Source organism: Mytilus californianus, unplaced genomic scaffold, assembly GCF_021869535.1.
Source record: "Mytilus californianus isolate M0D057914Y unplaced genomic scaffold, xbMytCali1.0.p SCAF_2, whole genome shotgun sequence".
NCBI lineage: Eukaryota > Metazoa > Mollusca > Bivalvia > Mytilida > Mytilidae > Mytilus > Mytilus californianus.
In genome coordinates this window covers 75075301-75093630 of record NW_026262668.1, presented here as the reverse complement: position 1 = coordinate 75093630, position 18330 = coordinate 75075301, and the positions used below count along the sequence as shown (strand labels likewise).

General features: G+C 31.7%; 2 protein-coding genes across 11 annotated transcripts in view; both read right to left on the bottom strand.

Annotated features, from left to right (window-relative positions):
* The window catches only part of LOC127730300 (furin-like protease kpc-1), a 131142-nt gene that overhangs the window by 61634 nt on the left and 51178 nt on the right, over positions 1-18330 (bottom strand). The gene's annotated exons all lie outside the window — the stretch shown is intronic.
* LOC127730301 (endoprotease aex-5-like) overlaps positions 12074-18330 on the bottom strand; it is a 57485-nt gene continuing 51228 nt past the window's right edge. For all 3 annotated transcript variants that reach the window (XM_052238633.1, XM_052238631.1, XM_052238632.1), the window contains 2 exons: positions 14406-14444; positions 12074-12234 (listed from right to left, as the gene is read on the bottom strand). In XM_052238633.1, the coding sequence (XP_052094593.1) occupies positions 12128-12234; positions 14406-14444 (146 nt within the window). In that variant the 3' untranslated portion in view covers positions 12074-12127. The remainder of the gene's footprint in view (positions 12235-14405; positions 14445-18330) is intronic.

The following is an 18330-nucleotide window of genomic DNA, read 5'->3' as shown; positions in this document are numbered from 1 at the left end:
CGAAAATATTAAAATTATTTGAACTCGCTACAAAACAGGAGAAAATTTTGGCAAGCCTAGCTTTTCGTCCTGTTTTAAAGCTCATACAAATAAATTATTTTCCGACAATGTACATATATTGTATATGCATCTTATTTTTATCATGAATTTGTCATGCATGCTCATCATATTTCATCATCCCTTCCATAGAAATAAGAAGATGTGGTATGAGTGCCAATGAAACAACTCTCCATCCAAGTAACAATGTGTAAAAATCAAACCATTATAGGTCAAAGTACAGCCTTCAAAACGGAGCATTGGCTCGCACCGAACAACAAGCTATAAAGGGTCCCAAAATGACTAGTATAAAACAATTCAAACTGGGAAGCCAACGGTCTAATCTAACTATTTTAAACGTATTTAGAGAAGAGGAGTTTCTTGTTGTCCTTCGCCTAATTTTAGAAAAAGGAATTAATAACAAAAAAACATTTCCGAACGTTCTATCATATATGCCTTTGTTTGAAGTAGGCACACTTCAGAAAACTGATTCCTGGTACAAACGGGTACTTGACATAAATGACAAGTTAATTTCACACTGTAAATGCAAGTTCAGCAAAAAAGACGAAAATGTGATCTCCAGACAAGTGTTAATTGAACTAATATTGAACATCATTGTACAAGGTCTACTAATACTTAATCCTGTGAAGCTTCAAAAAGTAGCCTTGTTGTTTTAGTAAAATTTCTGAAAAGTAACCAATCAGAATAAAAGATTGTCGGCCCATGGCGGCCATGTAAGTTATCCGTTTAAAAAAATGGTGAGAGATTGTTGTAGGAGATTTTGCATAGATAATTCTTATGTAAACAATTAAGAAAGATTAACTTTATGTAAGAGGATAAAATAGAATTAGCTATATTTCTATACGAATTTGTAGTCATTTTTATCAAACTATGCGTACAAAGGGATACAAAAAAATTATACATTTCTTAAAATGGTAATTTATTACAATAATTCTGTAGTTATCCTTATAGTCCCGTAATGCCTAATGTAAGTTGCAAAATTTTTATGAAAATTATATTTTCTTCATTAAAGGATTAAGAGCATATAATTATCTAACAATGTATCATAATTTTGAAGCTATTGATATTCGTCATGGCAACCATTTAACGGAAAAAAGTAAAGTTAATAGAAACAATAGTTTGTAGATGGGAAATGACATAGTTGCAATTCTTTAATAAATGAAAATGTTATTCTAAGGCAACTGTTTGGGCCCTTTCTTTCGAAAATTAAAACGGATTAATTCACGAGTCTAAAACAATGATATAATTCAAGTGTTCACTAGATATCAATATCTATATATTTTTTGTCTAACATATCTGCATTAGGGTTTAAAACTATTGTCATTTGATGGAAAACTCAATAATCGCCTTAAAAAGCAGATTTTTTAAGGTCTTGTCAATTATACGTAAATACTTACAACAGCCATACTGAAAAAGAAATTCTGTAACATGATGTCTTGAACGTAGATGTTAGTTAGAAGTGCGTCAATTTTTAGATGTGTATGACATCAAAGTGACAATCATGCACTTAAGTATCTTGATAGCATTTTTCCATACATTTGGTAATAAATCTACCCGGTTAAATAAAGGATTTGAGATATCAAATATATTATGTAGCTTTAGTACATATTGTCATGATATCATGGCTCTTCTCATACATCCTTCTTTCTGTATTTCTAATTATACTCCTTTGTAGTTTGTTCTGTTGAATTAACAAACAAAAGCTACCATTTTTATCAAAGGAATATATGTTGCAATGAATACAATGGCACATTCTTATAATTAGCACTACATTGTTACATATCGGATAGTATATTAAGTTTGGGTCACACGGTGAACCTTAAAAAAACCAATCAAGTTGTTAGGGTAAGATGGCTCTTTCATATACTTTGAACAATCCTCAACTGGTTAGTAAGAAGTTATTTGGAATATATTTATCTACGGTAGGCGTATGAATTTTTAATTATAAAAAGCGGCTAATTGTAATAACAATAGAGTAAGAAGTCCCGTTAGTATTTAGTGTGGTGCGTGCACGAGAAAAGTTATCGACAAGGGCGGAGACCATCTAGAGTTAAACGTATTTTGTGCATAGGAATAGATCTGTCTGATAGTGAACTAATCAGTAAGGAGTCAGCTGAACCGGACATAAATTCAAGCGAAGAAGTAACGAATGCAGATTTGTCATCTTTGTTCAAGACTTACATTGACGGCAAATTGGCTGGTCTTGAGAGAAACTCACAGTCTGGCTAGGAAGGTGAAGAAAGTTGAAACCACATTCAATTTCAAGGGTAACCAGATACAATTTGAATTAAGTTTGGACATAATAGGCAATATTGAAGAGCCGTTGAGTTCACTGAAAGCAAAATGCCCGCCAGAGCAACGAAACTTCTCGAAGAGTCGATACAAATACTAAAGAAGCGTAACAAGCTGATCCGGATAGCCCTTTCGTAGCAGCTTGCCCTAGTAGACACGCAAAGTCCAGAGACATGTTCTATTCATGTTCGAACTTTTGACACTGGACTAGAGATTCCTGAGCTAAGGACAAAACATCCACTTCCTTTACTCACACACTCAAGTCCATGTGCTTTTAATAATTTGTAGAGATATTTTCTAGTTGGTAAAATGAAACTTATCAATTTCCATTTAAATATTTTAAATTTATTCATTTCTAAATGATGGTGTATCAATTTCAACATATATTTTCGGTAAAAACTGTTATTCATTTCTTAAATTTTTTTTACCATTTATTCATACCAATGTTTGGAGAAATTTTGTTTTGAACGAGGTATTGATATATAAAAAGTAACATAACAAAAATACCGAACTCCAAGGAAAATTCAAAACGGAAAGTCCCTTATCAAATTGCAAAATCAAAAGTTCAAACACATCAAACAAATGGAAAACAACTGTCATATTCCTGACTTGGTACAGGCAATTCCTAATGTAGAAAATGGTGGATTAATCCATCTTTTTTTTCCTTACATTTTCAATTTCAATTTTTTCTTGGTTGATGTTTATAACTGATTTTTTAAATTTTACATTTGATTTGATGGATTCTTTCGTACCTAAAACTTTTAACCACGAGGTTGGTCTTTTTTGGCTATCGAAATTTCTGATATTCAATATTATTGGTGGTGTCTCGCTGTTTTTCAAATATTTTTTTCATGGCCAATTTTTCCATTGTCGTCTATAATATCATTTAAATAGATGAATTCACTTTGTATCCAAATATGCATAACTAACGACTCGTTTTGAAATTTAATAACTTTGTTACTCCAAATTATGTGCTTTATTATTTCGACAAAGTTTTTCAATTATGAATTTTTGTTTCATGAAATAAAATCCAATTTCTTATTATATGCACGTAAAAATTTTGGAATAGCCTTAGTTATATCAAGTTTTAAGGTTTGGTTGTTTAAGTTCATTTTGAAAATCAGGAAATGTTCTAATTTAGTTCGGAATAGCTTTGGGATCTGTGTCAACTTATCTGGTTTTGCGTGTAGCAATCTATAGGCCCACCTTATATTAAGAGAGGAGAAATAGCTTTTATGTCGGTCATATTTAGCCCTCCTTGGTTATAATCTGCTACCAATCTATATCTTTTAGCTTTATCTTTTTTACTGTTCAATATAAAAGTAAAGATGGCTCTTACTAGTTCAAGTAAATTGGAGTTACTTTAAACTGAAACGTTCGCTAAAAAGTTAATTGTAGTATAAAGAGGATTTTAAACATAAGAATTTTACCTAGTACTTTTACGTTCCTTTTTTCCATGATTTTAATGGATATTTGCTCTTTTCATATCTAGTATCCCAATTAAAGTTTTCACAATCTTTTTTTATTAATGCCAAAATATAGTAGCACTTTTTACGTGTTTATTCGAGAAATTTATTTTTATTTACTTCATCTCTACAATGTTTGAGTTTACCCATCCAAATTCCCTCTGTTTTATTTTTGTTTAGTTGTAGTCCGGAAAAAGAACCAACAATTTCGATTATTTTATAATATACTGTTCGGATTTCTTCTTTCGATTTTTGGAAAACAGTTACATCATCAGCGATTTGCAAAATTTTCAAACTATATCTTTTGCTATCAATAAAAATGTTATGCCCTTTATATTTTTGTTTTGTCAACTGATCAGAGAAGAGCACGGGCATCCCTGCGAGTTACCCTTAAGGGTTGTTCTTATCAATTTAACAAAGGGTTTATTTAAACCAAAATATTCTAAGGTATGATACATCAAATTCCATTCTTATGTGTCGAAAGCTTTCGAAATCTATAACTAAAGTAGCACCTTCTATATTAAACTTATCTGAATAATCCATTACGTCTTGTATTTTATAATCATTATTTGATAATGATATTGGTCGGATATTGACAAGTTCCAATGGATTTTTTTTCTTATAAATAAGATTCATTGAACTTTGTCGTTGCATACATGGCATTTTCTTTTCAAAGCTACAATTAAAATGGTTACAAGCAGAGGTTCCATATCTTTTAATAAAAGTTAATGATTATCTCGTCCTTTCCTAGTCTTTTGTTACGTTTTAAATTATTAACAGCAATAGTTAAATCTTCTAACGTTACGTATGCATCACAAGATTAACTTTCCTGTTCTGATAATTTACAATTGAGTTTTGTTTCGGTAATGTACTTTCGAACATCGATATCCGGTTTTTGTTTAGTGTCGAATACAAATTAGCATGAAAATCTCTTTCAAGTTTTAATATTTCATCTTGATCGGCTACTATTTCACCTTTATTAACATACAATTTTAGTATTGTCTTTGATTTCATAAACAAAAACGCTGTAGGTATGTTATGTTTAGGAGGAGACATGCATGATACCCTAAAAAAATTTAATATTCATAAAAAAGTAAGCAAACCAGTCAAAAGCCTAAAATATTTCATAATATCAAACGACTTAATAGATATCTGAAGACACTTAAAATCTCAAAAGATACAATAGACAGCGAGATGAAAAATCCAGTCCAGCCTAATCGAATTGACATGTTTTTTTTTATCAAAAAATATTTCGTTTTAAACATTAAGTCGTTTGACATTAGACCTATTCTTATAAAAAACACCGACCATCAAGCAGTTTCCATATAATTACAATATGTCGCAACTAAAACTAGAGGCCCGGGATAATGGAAAATTGATAACGGTTTTTGACGAGCAAGAGTGTGAGAGCATTATAAGTGAAATAAAACAAAAAAATTGTAAAAAGATAGAAACTAATTAAATAGATTCAAGACTTTTGTTGGACTCCTCAAATTAGAAATAAAAAAGTATAGCAAAATTGAAGCAAAAGTAAAAATGTCACACGTGATTTATAATCACAACTTAAAACATTATATGAAATAATCAAACAATGAGGAAAAATGATGTTATAAAAGGAAAAACATCCATATTAGAAAAAGAGCTAGAAAACCAATATGAATACAAAATTAAAGGAGCACAAATTAGATCAAAACAAGAGTGGGTAAAAAAAAAAGGGGAAAATAACGCGTATTACCTAGGTTTTGAAAAATCTAAACAAACGAAAAAAACAATACTAAAATTGTTATACGAATTTTCATAAGAGAACCAAAAAAAAAAAAACAGAAGAGAACAAGAGTCTCCAAGGATCAAAATTCGTTCACCTGGCATTTTTGCCAAATATATAAATTGATACAATGCAACAAGATTATGTGTATTGATGGAAAACTTGTGGATCAAAATCTATCTGTATATCCATCAACAATTTAAAGAATATATGCAGGAATGTTAACACCAAGATACCACGTTATGATTTCAGCTCAAAAATCGTCCTTTAGGGGCAATAACTTCTATAAGAAATCCTCTAATTGTTTCTGTTATTTTGGCATTTTTATTACTGTTTGCAGCTACTACCGTTATTTGAATTTTCGACCTAATAGGCAGTGTGAAAATAAGAAAAAAAAGTCACTTATTGGCAATTCTCCCAATACATGTAGGAATAGTTCAATGGTATCTGCCATTTAACATTTTTGCTCGTCTTGTTTTGCTGCTCGTTTTTTTTTGTTGAAAAATCGTGCAAAGCTCTGATTCCTTGCCCGGCTTTGGCTATACTTTTTGGCCTTTTTAGTTTATAAGCTCTTTATTTCTTAAATAATTTTTGGATTTTGTAATATTTTGGCCACGAGCATCACTGAAGAGACATTTATTGTCGAAATACGCATCTGGTGCAGAATAATTTGTAACTTTAATATCATTCTACCTATCGATTATAGATTTATTTAGATTATGGGTAAAAAATAGAAAAACAGTCAAAATCGTCTGAGAATAGCAATAACTCGGAGAGGGATCCATCAAACGATTTTTGTCATATCGCAATTTTTATAAATCTTGTATTGCTAATCATTTTGCTCTTAACAGTTTCTTCCTATTAAAGTGTTCAAGATAATATATAAAAACTTAGATTCTATAACAATAATCATCCTTTAAAGATTATAACTCAAATAGGTTGCAGTTTTGTAAATATAGACAATGTAATTCCCGTAGGAATTCCTTTTCCGGCAAAAACTGTGTCACTTTTTCAATGAAGTTTCATAAAAATAAATCCTAGAATGGAAGATTCACATTCACTACTATTTTTTCCAAAGGGTTGTGATGCATTTTTTCAACATTTATATGCCTCGAACGTCTAAGAGTATACACTTATACTACAATTATGTACTACCCCTCCTTTAGCTTGTGTTTCAATGAGATAAACATAGAGATCATATCTTTGAACCAGTAGGTAAACAAATCAAAATATCTGTGAATTCCTAAAAGATGCGTGGTTTGTGAATTAGCTATATTTACAAAGTCCAACATATACTTACATTTATTTAAAAGAAAAAGCTAGAAAAACACTTTTTATTTGATTAATACTTATTTTTTTCAAAATTATAGCCTAAACGAAAACACTGAATATACTCTAACTTTGCTTTAACAGTACATATAATACCCAGACCTCATTTGCAATGTTTAAAGAATTTCAAAACAAAACTCAATTATTATCAGCCTGCCCTATGTACATGTTTTCTGACATGAAATGCATAGAACCTGTATCAAACTACTCTGATAGCAAATTGAAAACATTTTAGAATACTATAAATGTCAAGTTTAATAGTTAAGCACTCCATCTTTCAATTTGATATAAAGAATCCAATCATTCCATTGTTTCTAGTCCATATCTTACTGTATGCCGATTTATCTTTATCATGAAAACCAAGTATAAGATTTTAAAAACGTGGTGCGGAGCTTTATGACCAAAAAGGGGACATACAAAAAATAGTCAATCCGAGTATGGTCAACTTTGCCTGATGGAGTTAGAACCTTAATGTCTTGATAATTTCCAAATTAATGAATGGAGAATTTCAGAAAGGATATGTTATAAATCGTGTCAGTATCCAGGCATAAAGTTAACCAGCAAAGATATATACCAAGTGCTAGTAAATGTAAGAAAAACACTTATAAATTGCTGCGTCCGATGCGCTTTTCTTGATGTCCCATCAATAGGAACGCTTTAAAAGAGAGAAAAACGATACCAAAGAGATAACCTAACTCACAAGGCAAAAAGGAACTGACAATGCTATGGCGAAAAAGCCGAAAAACGACCAAAACTATAACATAGAAAACGAAAGACTGAGCATCATGACCTTCAACAAAAACTGGGAATGATTGCAGGTGCTCCCGAAGGGTTAACAGATCCTGCTCTTCTTCTGGCATTAGTAAGAAACAAATTTGAATGTTTAGAATGTTTGTGTACTTGATATTTGAGAACTATATGACGAAAAGGGGACCTTAAAAAAAGCAAATTCCATAGAAGGTCAACTTTGCCTAAGGAAGTTAGATCTTTTGTTTCTAACGTCCATATTGGATGTGTTTGTACTAGACATCGTCTGTATTTTAAAGATGTTGATATTTATAATTAGTGTACCTGTCTTTGTTTTTGCTACGATAACTTTGCTTAAAAGAATTTATGATTCAGCATAAATTCGGTTATTAGTGTAAGCTATTTGTGTCATTGGCCGTTCCACTTTTTGTCTAATGTGGGTTATCTGATTGATCACGCGCAGTATGACTGCGCATGCGATCGTTTCAATACCTACATTCGACGGAAGCAGACGGATATATTTTAGTGATTTAAAAAAACCACCACTATTTCTTCACAACATCGTCTTAATATCTAAATGTATGTTGTATTTGATGATAATACATATTATATATAAAGGTTGAGACTGAACACGAATGCGGCCACTTTCATTTTTGACAAAAACCAACTGAAAAGTGACATTTTAGGACATATTTGATGAATTTTTCATATCTAAGCTTGAATTGGAGCGTCATTAATGACCAAATCAGTTCAAATCTTTCACATAAACTAATTGAATCAACTGAAGTAGACACATAAGCGTTTTAAAAATATAAAAAATCTTTTATCAGATGTACCTGAAATTTTAGGCCAAAATTAGCCCTTACCGGACCTTCTCCTTTAGTAATCTGTATATTTCATTCGTATCACAAAGAACAATGCTTGCATACGCCCGTTTATATGAACATTTTGTACTGTATTTAGTAATGGGCACATTTCGCTGCGATTCTTTTGAATATGTGTTATTTTGCGTCATATTTCATTTAGCATCCGAAACATTTGCCATTGTGGGTCTCTGTATCCAAGGACCCACCACACAAAAATTTATGAATCTCTGTATCCCAGGATTCATTTTATTGGATGCTTCATTTATTGTAAATATTTAGTTATCTAGTTAGTTACCTAGTTATCTTTTTGTAGTTTGCCAATATGAAAGGTGACTACGTTCATTTAATTATCTATCTACTATATATATATATATATATATCTTAACTGTAATATCTAGTTATATGTGTTTATAATTGTGTAGTTTGTTATAAAGCTGTAGCCAAATACTGCATATACTGTGTTTCTGATCTTTGCGCATCAATATTAACTACAAACCTTACAATCATTAGGTCTTTGCACTATTCGTGGACAGGCTTTTTGGTTTTATTCTGATTATTTTTGTTTTCCTATGCCGTCTGAGATGTATTTTTGTTTCAAGACGTATTGAAAAAAAAGTAAAATATCAAAAATACTGAACTAACATGAAAATTCTAAACGAAATATAGAAAATTGTGGATTTAACCTGGATTTATAGCTAGCTAAACCTCTCACCGGTCTGAAAGTCGCATAAAATTCCATCATATTGACAACAATGTTTGAACAAAACAACAGAGATAATAGGTAAAAATCGTAATTAAGATGACAAACAACGTCAGTACCTAGAATTTATACTTCAAGACCGTCATGTATTAATTGTGAAGTTGATACAGAATATTTACCAACAAGGTCTTGGTATCTTTCGATTAACTTTCTCAGAAAAAGGACGAGACATAACCCTGGTTCATCAACTTTCTGCTCAGACACTGGTGACGTTTTATAAAGTTAGTAGCATCTTCAAGCTCTTGAATACCGAATGAGTTGGGAAATTTATATCGCATATGCAGGTGAAGTTGGTATATTGCTGCTAAAGTGGGGGAAATTGATAATTTCAAAATTAAAATCGTTTCGTACTGAGATGACCGCTTCTGTTAAATTCGATGTTTAAGCCTAAAATGAGGCGGAGGAAGCCGTGTCTGTTGTTTCTGTAATTCCTAGTTCTTGAGGATATATTGATGGAACCCAATCAGAAAAGTTTGGATTGTTAAAGGAAAGATTTGAAATGATTTTTGGCCCATGATATCGTACACAGGTTACGGTTTCACCATTGACCTTGCAGTGATCGTAAAGGATATCGACATTTTTTTGTTCCAAATTGTTTGTTTAATCTTAAGAATGCTTTGGTCAAGTTTGATTGAAGTGATCCAATGACATCTTATGGGAGTTATTTTCCTTTTCAAATTAAACATAAGTAATGTGTTGAATTAAATCGTATACCATAAGTCATATAGACCTAAAGTCTTCATGTAGTCATTGGTCCATTTGAAGGAACATGAGATCAAATTCAAAGATCAAAGGTCATGTTCTTATTTTTGAACTTAACTTACTCTCTTTATTCCACAGAAACTGTAATAGTTAATAACAAAGGGCTTTTGCCAGACAATTGGTTACACCATGGTACAACTTTGATGCATAGAGTTGACTTGTTTCGATGACCTTTGTTAGAAGTTTTCTCCTCCTATATATTTGAAATCAAAATAACTCCTCAACCATACATGTGAAAGACCTTTGGTCATTTGATTAAATATCCATCACCTATGACCTTGAAATTGAGGTCAAGGTAAAGGTCAATTTAACGTTCTAGATTTTGACCTTTGCTATTTTTCCATACTGGTCCATGATAACACCAATAGATCTTTTGCATTAGGTTGGAAGGCATATGACCATAAAAGAGGTCAACCGGAATTGACACTATTTGAATTAAATTTTAATTTAATGTAAAAGTGATAAGAAATCATCGATTTAATAATCAGTGAAAAGATGTTAGCTATCATATGACACCGGAAGTGGCATTTTGTGGACCGAACATATCCAATTATCTACATTATTTCAACGGGAAATACATAGGAAACATATTTTTTTAATCAGTGAAAAGTTACATATACCAGTTGATACCCAAAGTGAATATTTGAAACTGATAGTCTACTTGATTTCAAATAAAAGAACTACAAATTATTTGCTTTTGGAATCTGTGAAGGATAAATGATCTTTTAACACCGTTGTTTACGCTTTTTTGAACAAAGGTTACTTTATTAAAGTTCATTTAAACCTTTGTAATGAAGGAGGGACGAAAGATACCAGAGGGACAGTCAAACTCATAGATTGAAAACAAACTGACAACGCCATGGCCAAAAATAAAAAGACAAACAGACAAATAATAGTACGGATGACACAACATAGAAAACTAAAGACTAATCAACACGAACCCCACCAAAAACTGGGGGTGATCTCAGGTGCTCCGGAAGGGTAAGCAGATCCTGCTCCACATGTGGCACCCGTCGTGTTGCTTATGTTATTACAAATCCGGTAAATAGTCTAATTCGGTAAGTCACATTCGTGAAAAGGGAAGGGTATTGTAGTTACGACATAAGGAACATATCCGATATCATCTATGAAACGGTTATTCCATAACGGTCAACCAACTCGTGATGGCGTCCGTAAAATTTACGAAGGGATGATTTCAACTTCACCATTTGGAACTCTTGGTTTAATAGCTTCCTTGTGACCTGTAATCAACAGGTGAGGTGGACAGACTTTCATTTGTTTTATGAAGAATTTTTTTTTTTCCTTATCAATTGTTCATAAAATTCCCCTTTTTCTTACTACACTATTACTTTTTAAATCTTTTTTTTGGGTCTATATTGAAAGTGCTTCATATTCGTATTTTATTTGGCCTTCCTACTGTGTTGTTACCAGCGCCACTGATGAGTCTTATGTAGAAGAAAGCACGTCTGACGAACCAAATTATAAGCTTGGTATCTGATGAGTTTTTTCTGTAATAGAATGAACTTTTGATAATGTTTACTCTGGATTCATTTATTTCGTGTGATACTTGTTTTCGTGGATTTCGTTGGAATAGGAAAACAACGATTTTTTAATGTTCACCCAAGTACACATTATCTAAAGTAAAGTAAAGTAAAGTAAGGAAAACCACAAGATTAAATATTCACCAAAACACAAGTTTTTCTTATCAACGTACATTCAATGAATCCACGTACTTTCTTTAAAATATTGTTGTTTCTTCTGAACAAGTTTGCCCTTAAAGTCTAATGATTTTTAGAAACTTCTTTCAAAACCCCTTAATATTTGTTACTTGATACCCTTCTTTTGATGTTACACAAATTTTTGGTGCATTCATAATTATTGTTTTTAATTTATTTGGTTTAAAAATTTACTATACTGGTTTCTCAAATTATCTAAAACACTTTTTAAGATTGCTCAAAAATATACGGAAGGATAAACTTTACATCCATGCATCAAGAAGTTGGAATATCTAAGAGCATAATTCATTAAGTTTCATTTAAATGTTTTATTACATTGGTTTCAATTTAAACTATCCAGCTATTACTCAACATAGTCCACATCTTTTTCGACAATGAGTGTTTGCATATTCCAAGGTATAGCATACTTCTAGGCGGGTAAATGAGCGGCAATTATCAAAACTATCAGAGCAATCTGAAAAAAAAACATTATTAAATATTTGTCTAAATCTTCATTAATTCTAATATTTTATATTTTTATTATATATTTTGACATCGTTACAACCCTATATGAAGCCGACCAGGAAAGTCATTACATCGACCACTGAAAGCTATATGTCTATGTAGCCTAGGTGGTCGAGTAGTCTAGGGAGCTGGACACGGTGCTGGCGGTGTTGCCATGATGTCACAGAAGCAAGGGTTCGAATCCCGCAGGGGGTAGAACAAAAATTTGCTAACGCAAATTTGAAGATCTAACATTGTTGGGCTAAATTTGAGACGAATTATATATATATTATGGTGTTAGCCTTGTATAACCACGTGTTATCCGATGGAGAATGTCTTTCATAAAGTTGTCATATATATATAAATATATGTTACAGTATCAATTGGAATTCAGTAGGATTCAGAATCCCCCTAGTACAGATTGGAATTTCAATATCTACTAGTAGAAATAGGAATTATGATTTATTTATAATTAAAATCTTCTATTTGTGGAAAGAAGAATGTGTCAAATGCACCAAAAATATCGCCATTTTGTTAAAAAATTCTGAATCTTTTCATTCTCTCGCAAAATCGGATCTGATCTTGCATTTATGACCTCTGTTATTAACAAGTAAGACTGCATTGAAGAGAGACATATCATTTGATTTTAAAATTAATATTTTTTTGCACTCTTTCGAAGGAAGATTTATGGGCTAAAGAAGAATGAAATTACTTTTTCCGAAATTGGTATGTATTTTAAAAACGAGGCCGGCACAAAATAAAAAGGATTTGTATGATGATAATAGTAGTATGCCATATTGACGCATTGCGTTCTTTAATCCAAACAATACAAGAAAACGGTAACTATAACTGACGGTAAACGGTCCTAGACATTTTGAAAATATATTTTTCTCATTTTAATGTATTTCACTTAGCTCTTTTCTGTTAACATTTAGAGATAATCTGGGGTTAAGGTACTTGCAAATATAACTATTTTTTTATAAGAAACCTTCATAGAATTTTATGAAACGTTGACAGCTTTAGACTTTTACAAGAATGAGAGACAAACTCTGAAGCAATATTTTGATTTGTTTGTTTTCATGTTTAAGTACTTTCCTGATGAATGGAACATTTTTGCAGTTCACAATTACACAGTCTGGCAATTCTTTTTTTTTTTTAGAAATCGAGAACTTTTTTCAATCTTTAAAACCTTTATGGAATTTAAAAAACTTGGAAATTTTTTTTTCTCAAGATGTAGTAGTAGCATTTGAAAAAAAAAATACGTTTACACTGACAGCAGCAATCGCAGGAGAGACACAGCGTTTCGTGGAAACCTTTCTCTGGATCTATTATAGTTTACAAAATAAAGTGAAAAAACCAAAAAGATTAAAATCGTGATTTAACATAAAAATAAGAAGATGTGGTATGATTGCCAATGAGACAACTTTTCACAAGAGACCAATTGATACATTAATTAACAACTTTAGGTCACCGTACGGCCTTCAACAATGGGTAAAACCCATACTGCATAGGCCAATAACCGCGAAAAGGAGTCCACCGATTAATTCGGCCATTGATTTTTGTATATATCTTGTCTGGTTGATAATTTTTAAAATTCAAGTTCCTCTATATCCATTACACTTTTCAAAACAATTGGCAAAATTAAAAATAAATACATTGGTAAACATCGTAATTGAAGGGCAACAGCTGTAATGAGAAGTCGTAAGACATATAGTACATTTTGACATTCTGAACATTTTTGTCCCCATTAGATTTTCTTTTTTATAACTTATTTTCACGGATAAAAGACAATACTTACATTTTCCACTATGTTTTATTTTAAGAAATGTCAGCCATATTAGTTTTTAGACAGGATCATCGGACATACTCGTTGGACTAGATACTTAAATGATGAATGTGGAAAATTTTAGTTCCAACTTGCTGCCAAGTTATTTCAGAGGAGAACATTTTTGTAAGAATTTACTAACGATGGACGACAACAGACGACAGTTTGATAACATCAGCTCGCACTGGGCCTTTGGCTCAGGTGAAGTAAAAATGAAAGTATAATAAAAATTATTGATATGACATGGACTTGATATGCGCACAGAAACAACGGCACAAACTTAAAACAAAGCGGGAAAACATGTTAAAAAACTATACCTGGCCTTGACTGCTCTCTGGGTTCTTGTATTGTTTGATCTACAAAAAATAAATAAAATTAATTAACGTTATGTTCTCCCTTCCATCTTTGGTTCGTCTACAATAGATAATTCCAGACTTTCATTATTTTCTTTTCAATTTATGAGAATGAATTATAGATTATTAGAATATTTAAAAGTAACATAACAAAAATACCGAACTCCAAGGAAAATTCAAAACGGAAAGTCCTTTATCAAATGTCAACATCAAAAACTCAAACACATCAAACGAATGGGAAAACAACTGTCATATTCCTGACTAGGTACACCACTTCCTTATGTAGAAAATGGTGGATTGAACCTGGTTCAATAGCTAGCTAAACATCTTACTTGTATGACAGTCGCATAAAATTCCATTATATTGACAACAATGTCTGAACAAAACAAACAGATTTAATAGGTAAAAATGTCAAAAAAGGGGTACAGCAGTCAACATTGTGTTATAATCTTAATCACCATAAAACAAAGAAATATGTCAAAATAGAAAAACCAATTGGCATATAGACAAAGCACATAAGCAAAAATGAAAGACAAGAATACAAATATTTACCATAGCACAATAACACAATGACGGGATGTATAAGTACCGAGCCACACCAAAGGGATATTACCAAAAATGGACTAAACAGTAAAGGTAATAATTTATAAAGACAAATAAAAGAACACCATAACACGTAATTAAGATGATAAACTATGTCAGTAGCTAGAATCTTTACTTCAAGACCATCATATATTATTTGTGAAATTGATACGGAATATTTACCAACAAGGTCTTGGTATCTTCCGATGAACTTTTTTGAAAAAGGACGAGACATTCTTTGACATAACCCTTGTTCATCAACTTTCTGCTCAGACACTGGTGACGTTTTATAAAGTCTGAGTAGCAGGGACATTATCTCTATAAGCTGAATGTCTAACGTTGGTATGTGTGTGACTAATTTTGAATTTATTTGACATACCATTGTCAAATTACAAGTATTACACTTTTTGTAGATTTCTGCTCTTTACACACATGCAATCATACGTTATGGTTAAAAGACAAACATGATAACAGGAATAACAACAACAAAAAACACTTCAAAAGAGCAAACCAACCACCACAACCCGACCCCTCCGACAAAAATGCAGACGATGAAGGAAAGACAAACACCAACGGAGAACACATGGTTTAGATAGTGTTACTTAGTGCAGGCACAACACATGAAATGGTTATACATGGGTACAAATCTCCACCTTGCATATGGTTAGAAAGCTTATATACCATTCACAACAAGTTTTAAACACAAATGCATCCTCCGTCTTTTGTACTTTAATTCAATAATCAAAAAGAGAGTATTTTGTAAGAAATATGCATTTTGAAAATGTTTTATTTTTCTTTTACATCAATGAATGAAAAGGGAAGGTTTAAAGAATTATAACAAAGGTCGTATCATGTCTTCTTTATTCCATCGTGTATGAGGTGTGCCTGTTAATACACAAGAACACTCGGGACATTTTACTGAACATCTGAACATGTTGACTCATTTTATATGTTTATCACTTCCCATCAAAAGTGGTACAATGGTACACACAAGCGGGGAATCAGTAATACATTTCATCTGATCAATGAAAGATATTATAAGTAATCTATATAAGAAGCCGTTTTATAAAAATCCTTCATAAGTTACTGACATACAAAAAGTGACATATTTATAAAAACAATTTCTTTAAAAAAAATCCGTATAGAAAGATAAACTTTACATGTAGACTAATAGGAAATCATTTGGACTAATGAATTCATAACAGAAAACAAATAGTCAAGATCACTACGTCCCGCTAAATGATGTCGTACCAGAGGGTAATATTAACCAAACGCAGAAAAAAAGAAAAAAAAAAACAACAATATCACTAGCCATTAAAGATTTTCTGAAAAATACTTCCACGGCCTTTGGTCTATAATAGAGATTTGTCTCATTGGCAATCATACCACATCTCCCTTTCTTAAATTATATTAGAAGCTTTCACAAATTGACATCATGCTTCAATAGGCCGAATTCACCTGCAACCTTCCAAAATTGTCAAATAAAAATTATTGCATAGAATAGTAAGCAATCCTATAAAGTCTTTAATCATTCGATTAAACGCTTTCAAATGAGTAGGGTTTAAAATGGTAAAGATAAAATTCCCCAAATCTCCAGCAAAGTTGTCAAATTATTTGTAGTTTAGCGAAAGATATTGGAAACAATACTCGATGAAAAATATTCCCACTGAATATTGACACTTAATAGAGGATCGTTACATATAAAAGGTAGATTGAGTAACGGACGTATAAATAGAGACCGACAGACAGATAAGTAGTTTCGCCCCTCTTTACAGCCTTGTGAATGACAACAAAAATGAACTTCATTGTCACGATTGCTTTTCTATTGATTCTTTTGGAGAATGTCCCAACCGTAAGTCCATTTTTTCATAACGAAAAGTGTTTCTAGTTGATGCGTGTATATATATATAAGTGCCTATAAATAGCAACACATAACATACAAATCTATTTGAGTGTGGATTAATTAGTACAAAGATTAATACAATTACACAAATGAAATTATAAATTGCCTAACAATGTAATTTTAACACACTATTTAGTATGTAAATATTAAAATGTTAAAAATATTTACAATGAGATAAGAAATAAACGCAATATTTCGCTAAACAAACTAGCTTCATCGAGCGTGCATCTATCGATGCAGATAAGAAACTTTTGCAGCTCATTGTACATGAATTTTGCTGCCTTGTAATTAATTCAAAGTTTGGATGAAGTTCAAGATTATCTAATTACGAAATTTGTGGTTGAAGTTTGTTGGTTTTGTACCATGATCCTCACCACCAGTCATTGCCTTCAGAAGACATAAAAACATCCGATTTCACCTGGGTAGATGCACGCTCGATGAAGCTAGTTTGTCTAGCGAAATATTGCGTTTATGTTTTATCGCATTGTAAATACTTTTAACATTTTAATATTTACATACTAAATAGTGTGTTAAATTACATTTTTAGGCAATTTACATATATATATATATATAAGTACTTCTGAACCAGTGACAACTCTACAACAGATTTATCCATCGGATCACCAGCAGTGATAGTGATACATTGCTGTGTACATTCTGTATATACAACTCGTCTAAACATCAGCCCAACAATGTTAGATCTGTAAATTTGCTTTCGCAAATTTTTTGTTCTTCCCTCGCCGGGATTCGAACTCGTGCTACTGAGATATCGTGACACCAAATGCTACGTATCCAACGCAATCATAGGTTTGAACGTTGTTTTCAATTTAGACTTGTATAATATATATATGAATGCATTTTTCTCATGCACAGAATAATATATATAAGAGAAAAATAAATTAGACAAAAGGAGTGTTTTTTATCTAGCGCTTTCATCCTTCTGTAAGGACTTGTCAAGATTCTGGCAACGTTGCTGAGGGAAACGTTGCCGTAGAAGAGACTTTGATATTACGTAATTGTCGTTAATTTCTATAACTCTCGCATTAAGCGTTTGTTTGGTTTTAATATATTATAAAATATTGTTCCATTTCATGTCGGTATATTTCGCACCCCTATTCTACTTTAAAAGGCTCTGAACACTTTAAGTTCACGTGAATATATATATATATATATATATATATATATATATATGTATAATAAATTTATGATTAAGATCCATTTATTACATCGGTGATCCGTTTATTTGGCAATCGCCAATGGCAGTCAGCAGGGTTTAAGAACATTTGTTGTTCGACCTGTTAGTCAAATGCATTTTGTTAAAATATACTGTTTCACTTTTTTGGTCTTTTGGAAAATGTTGTTTGTGCTGTATTTAGACCCCTCTAACAAGACATTTGTTTTGCA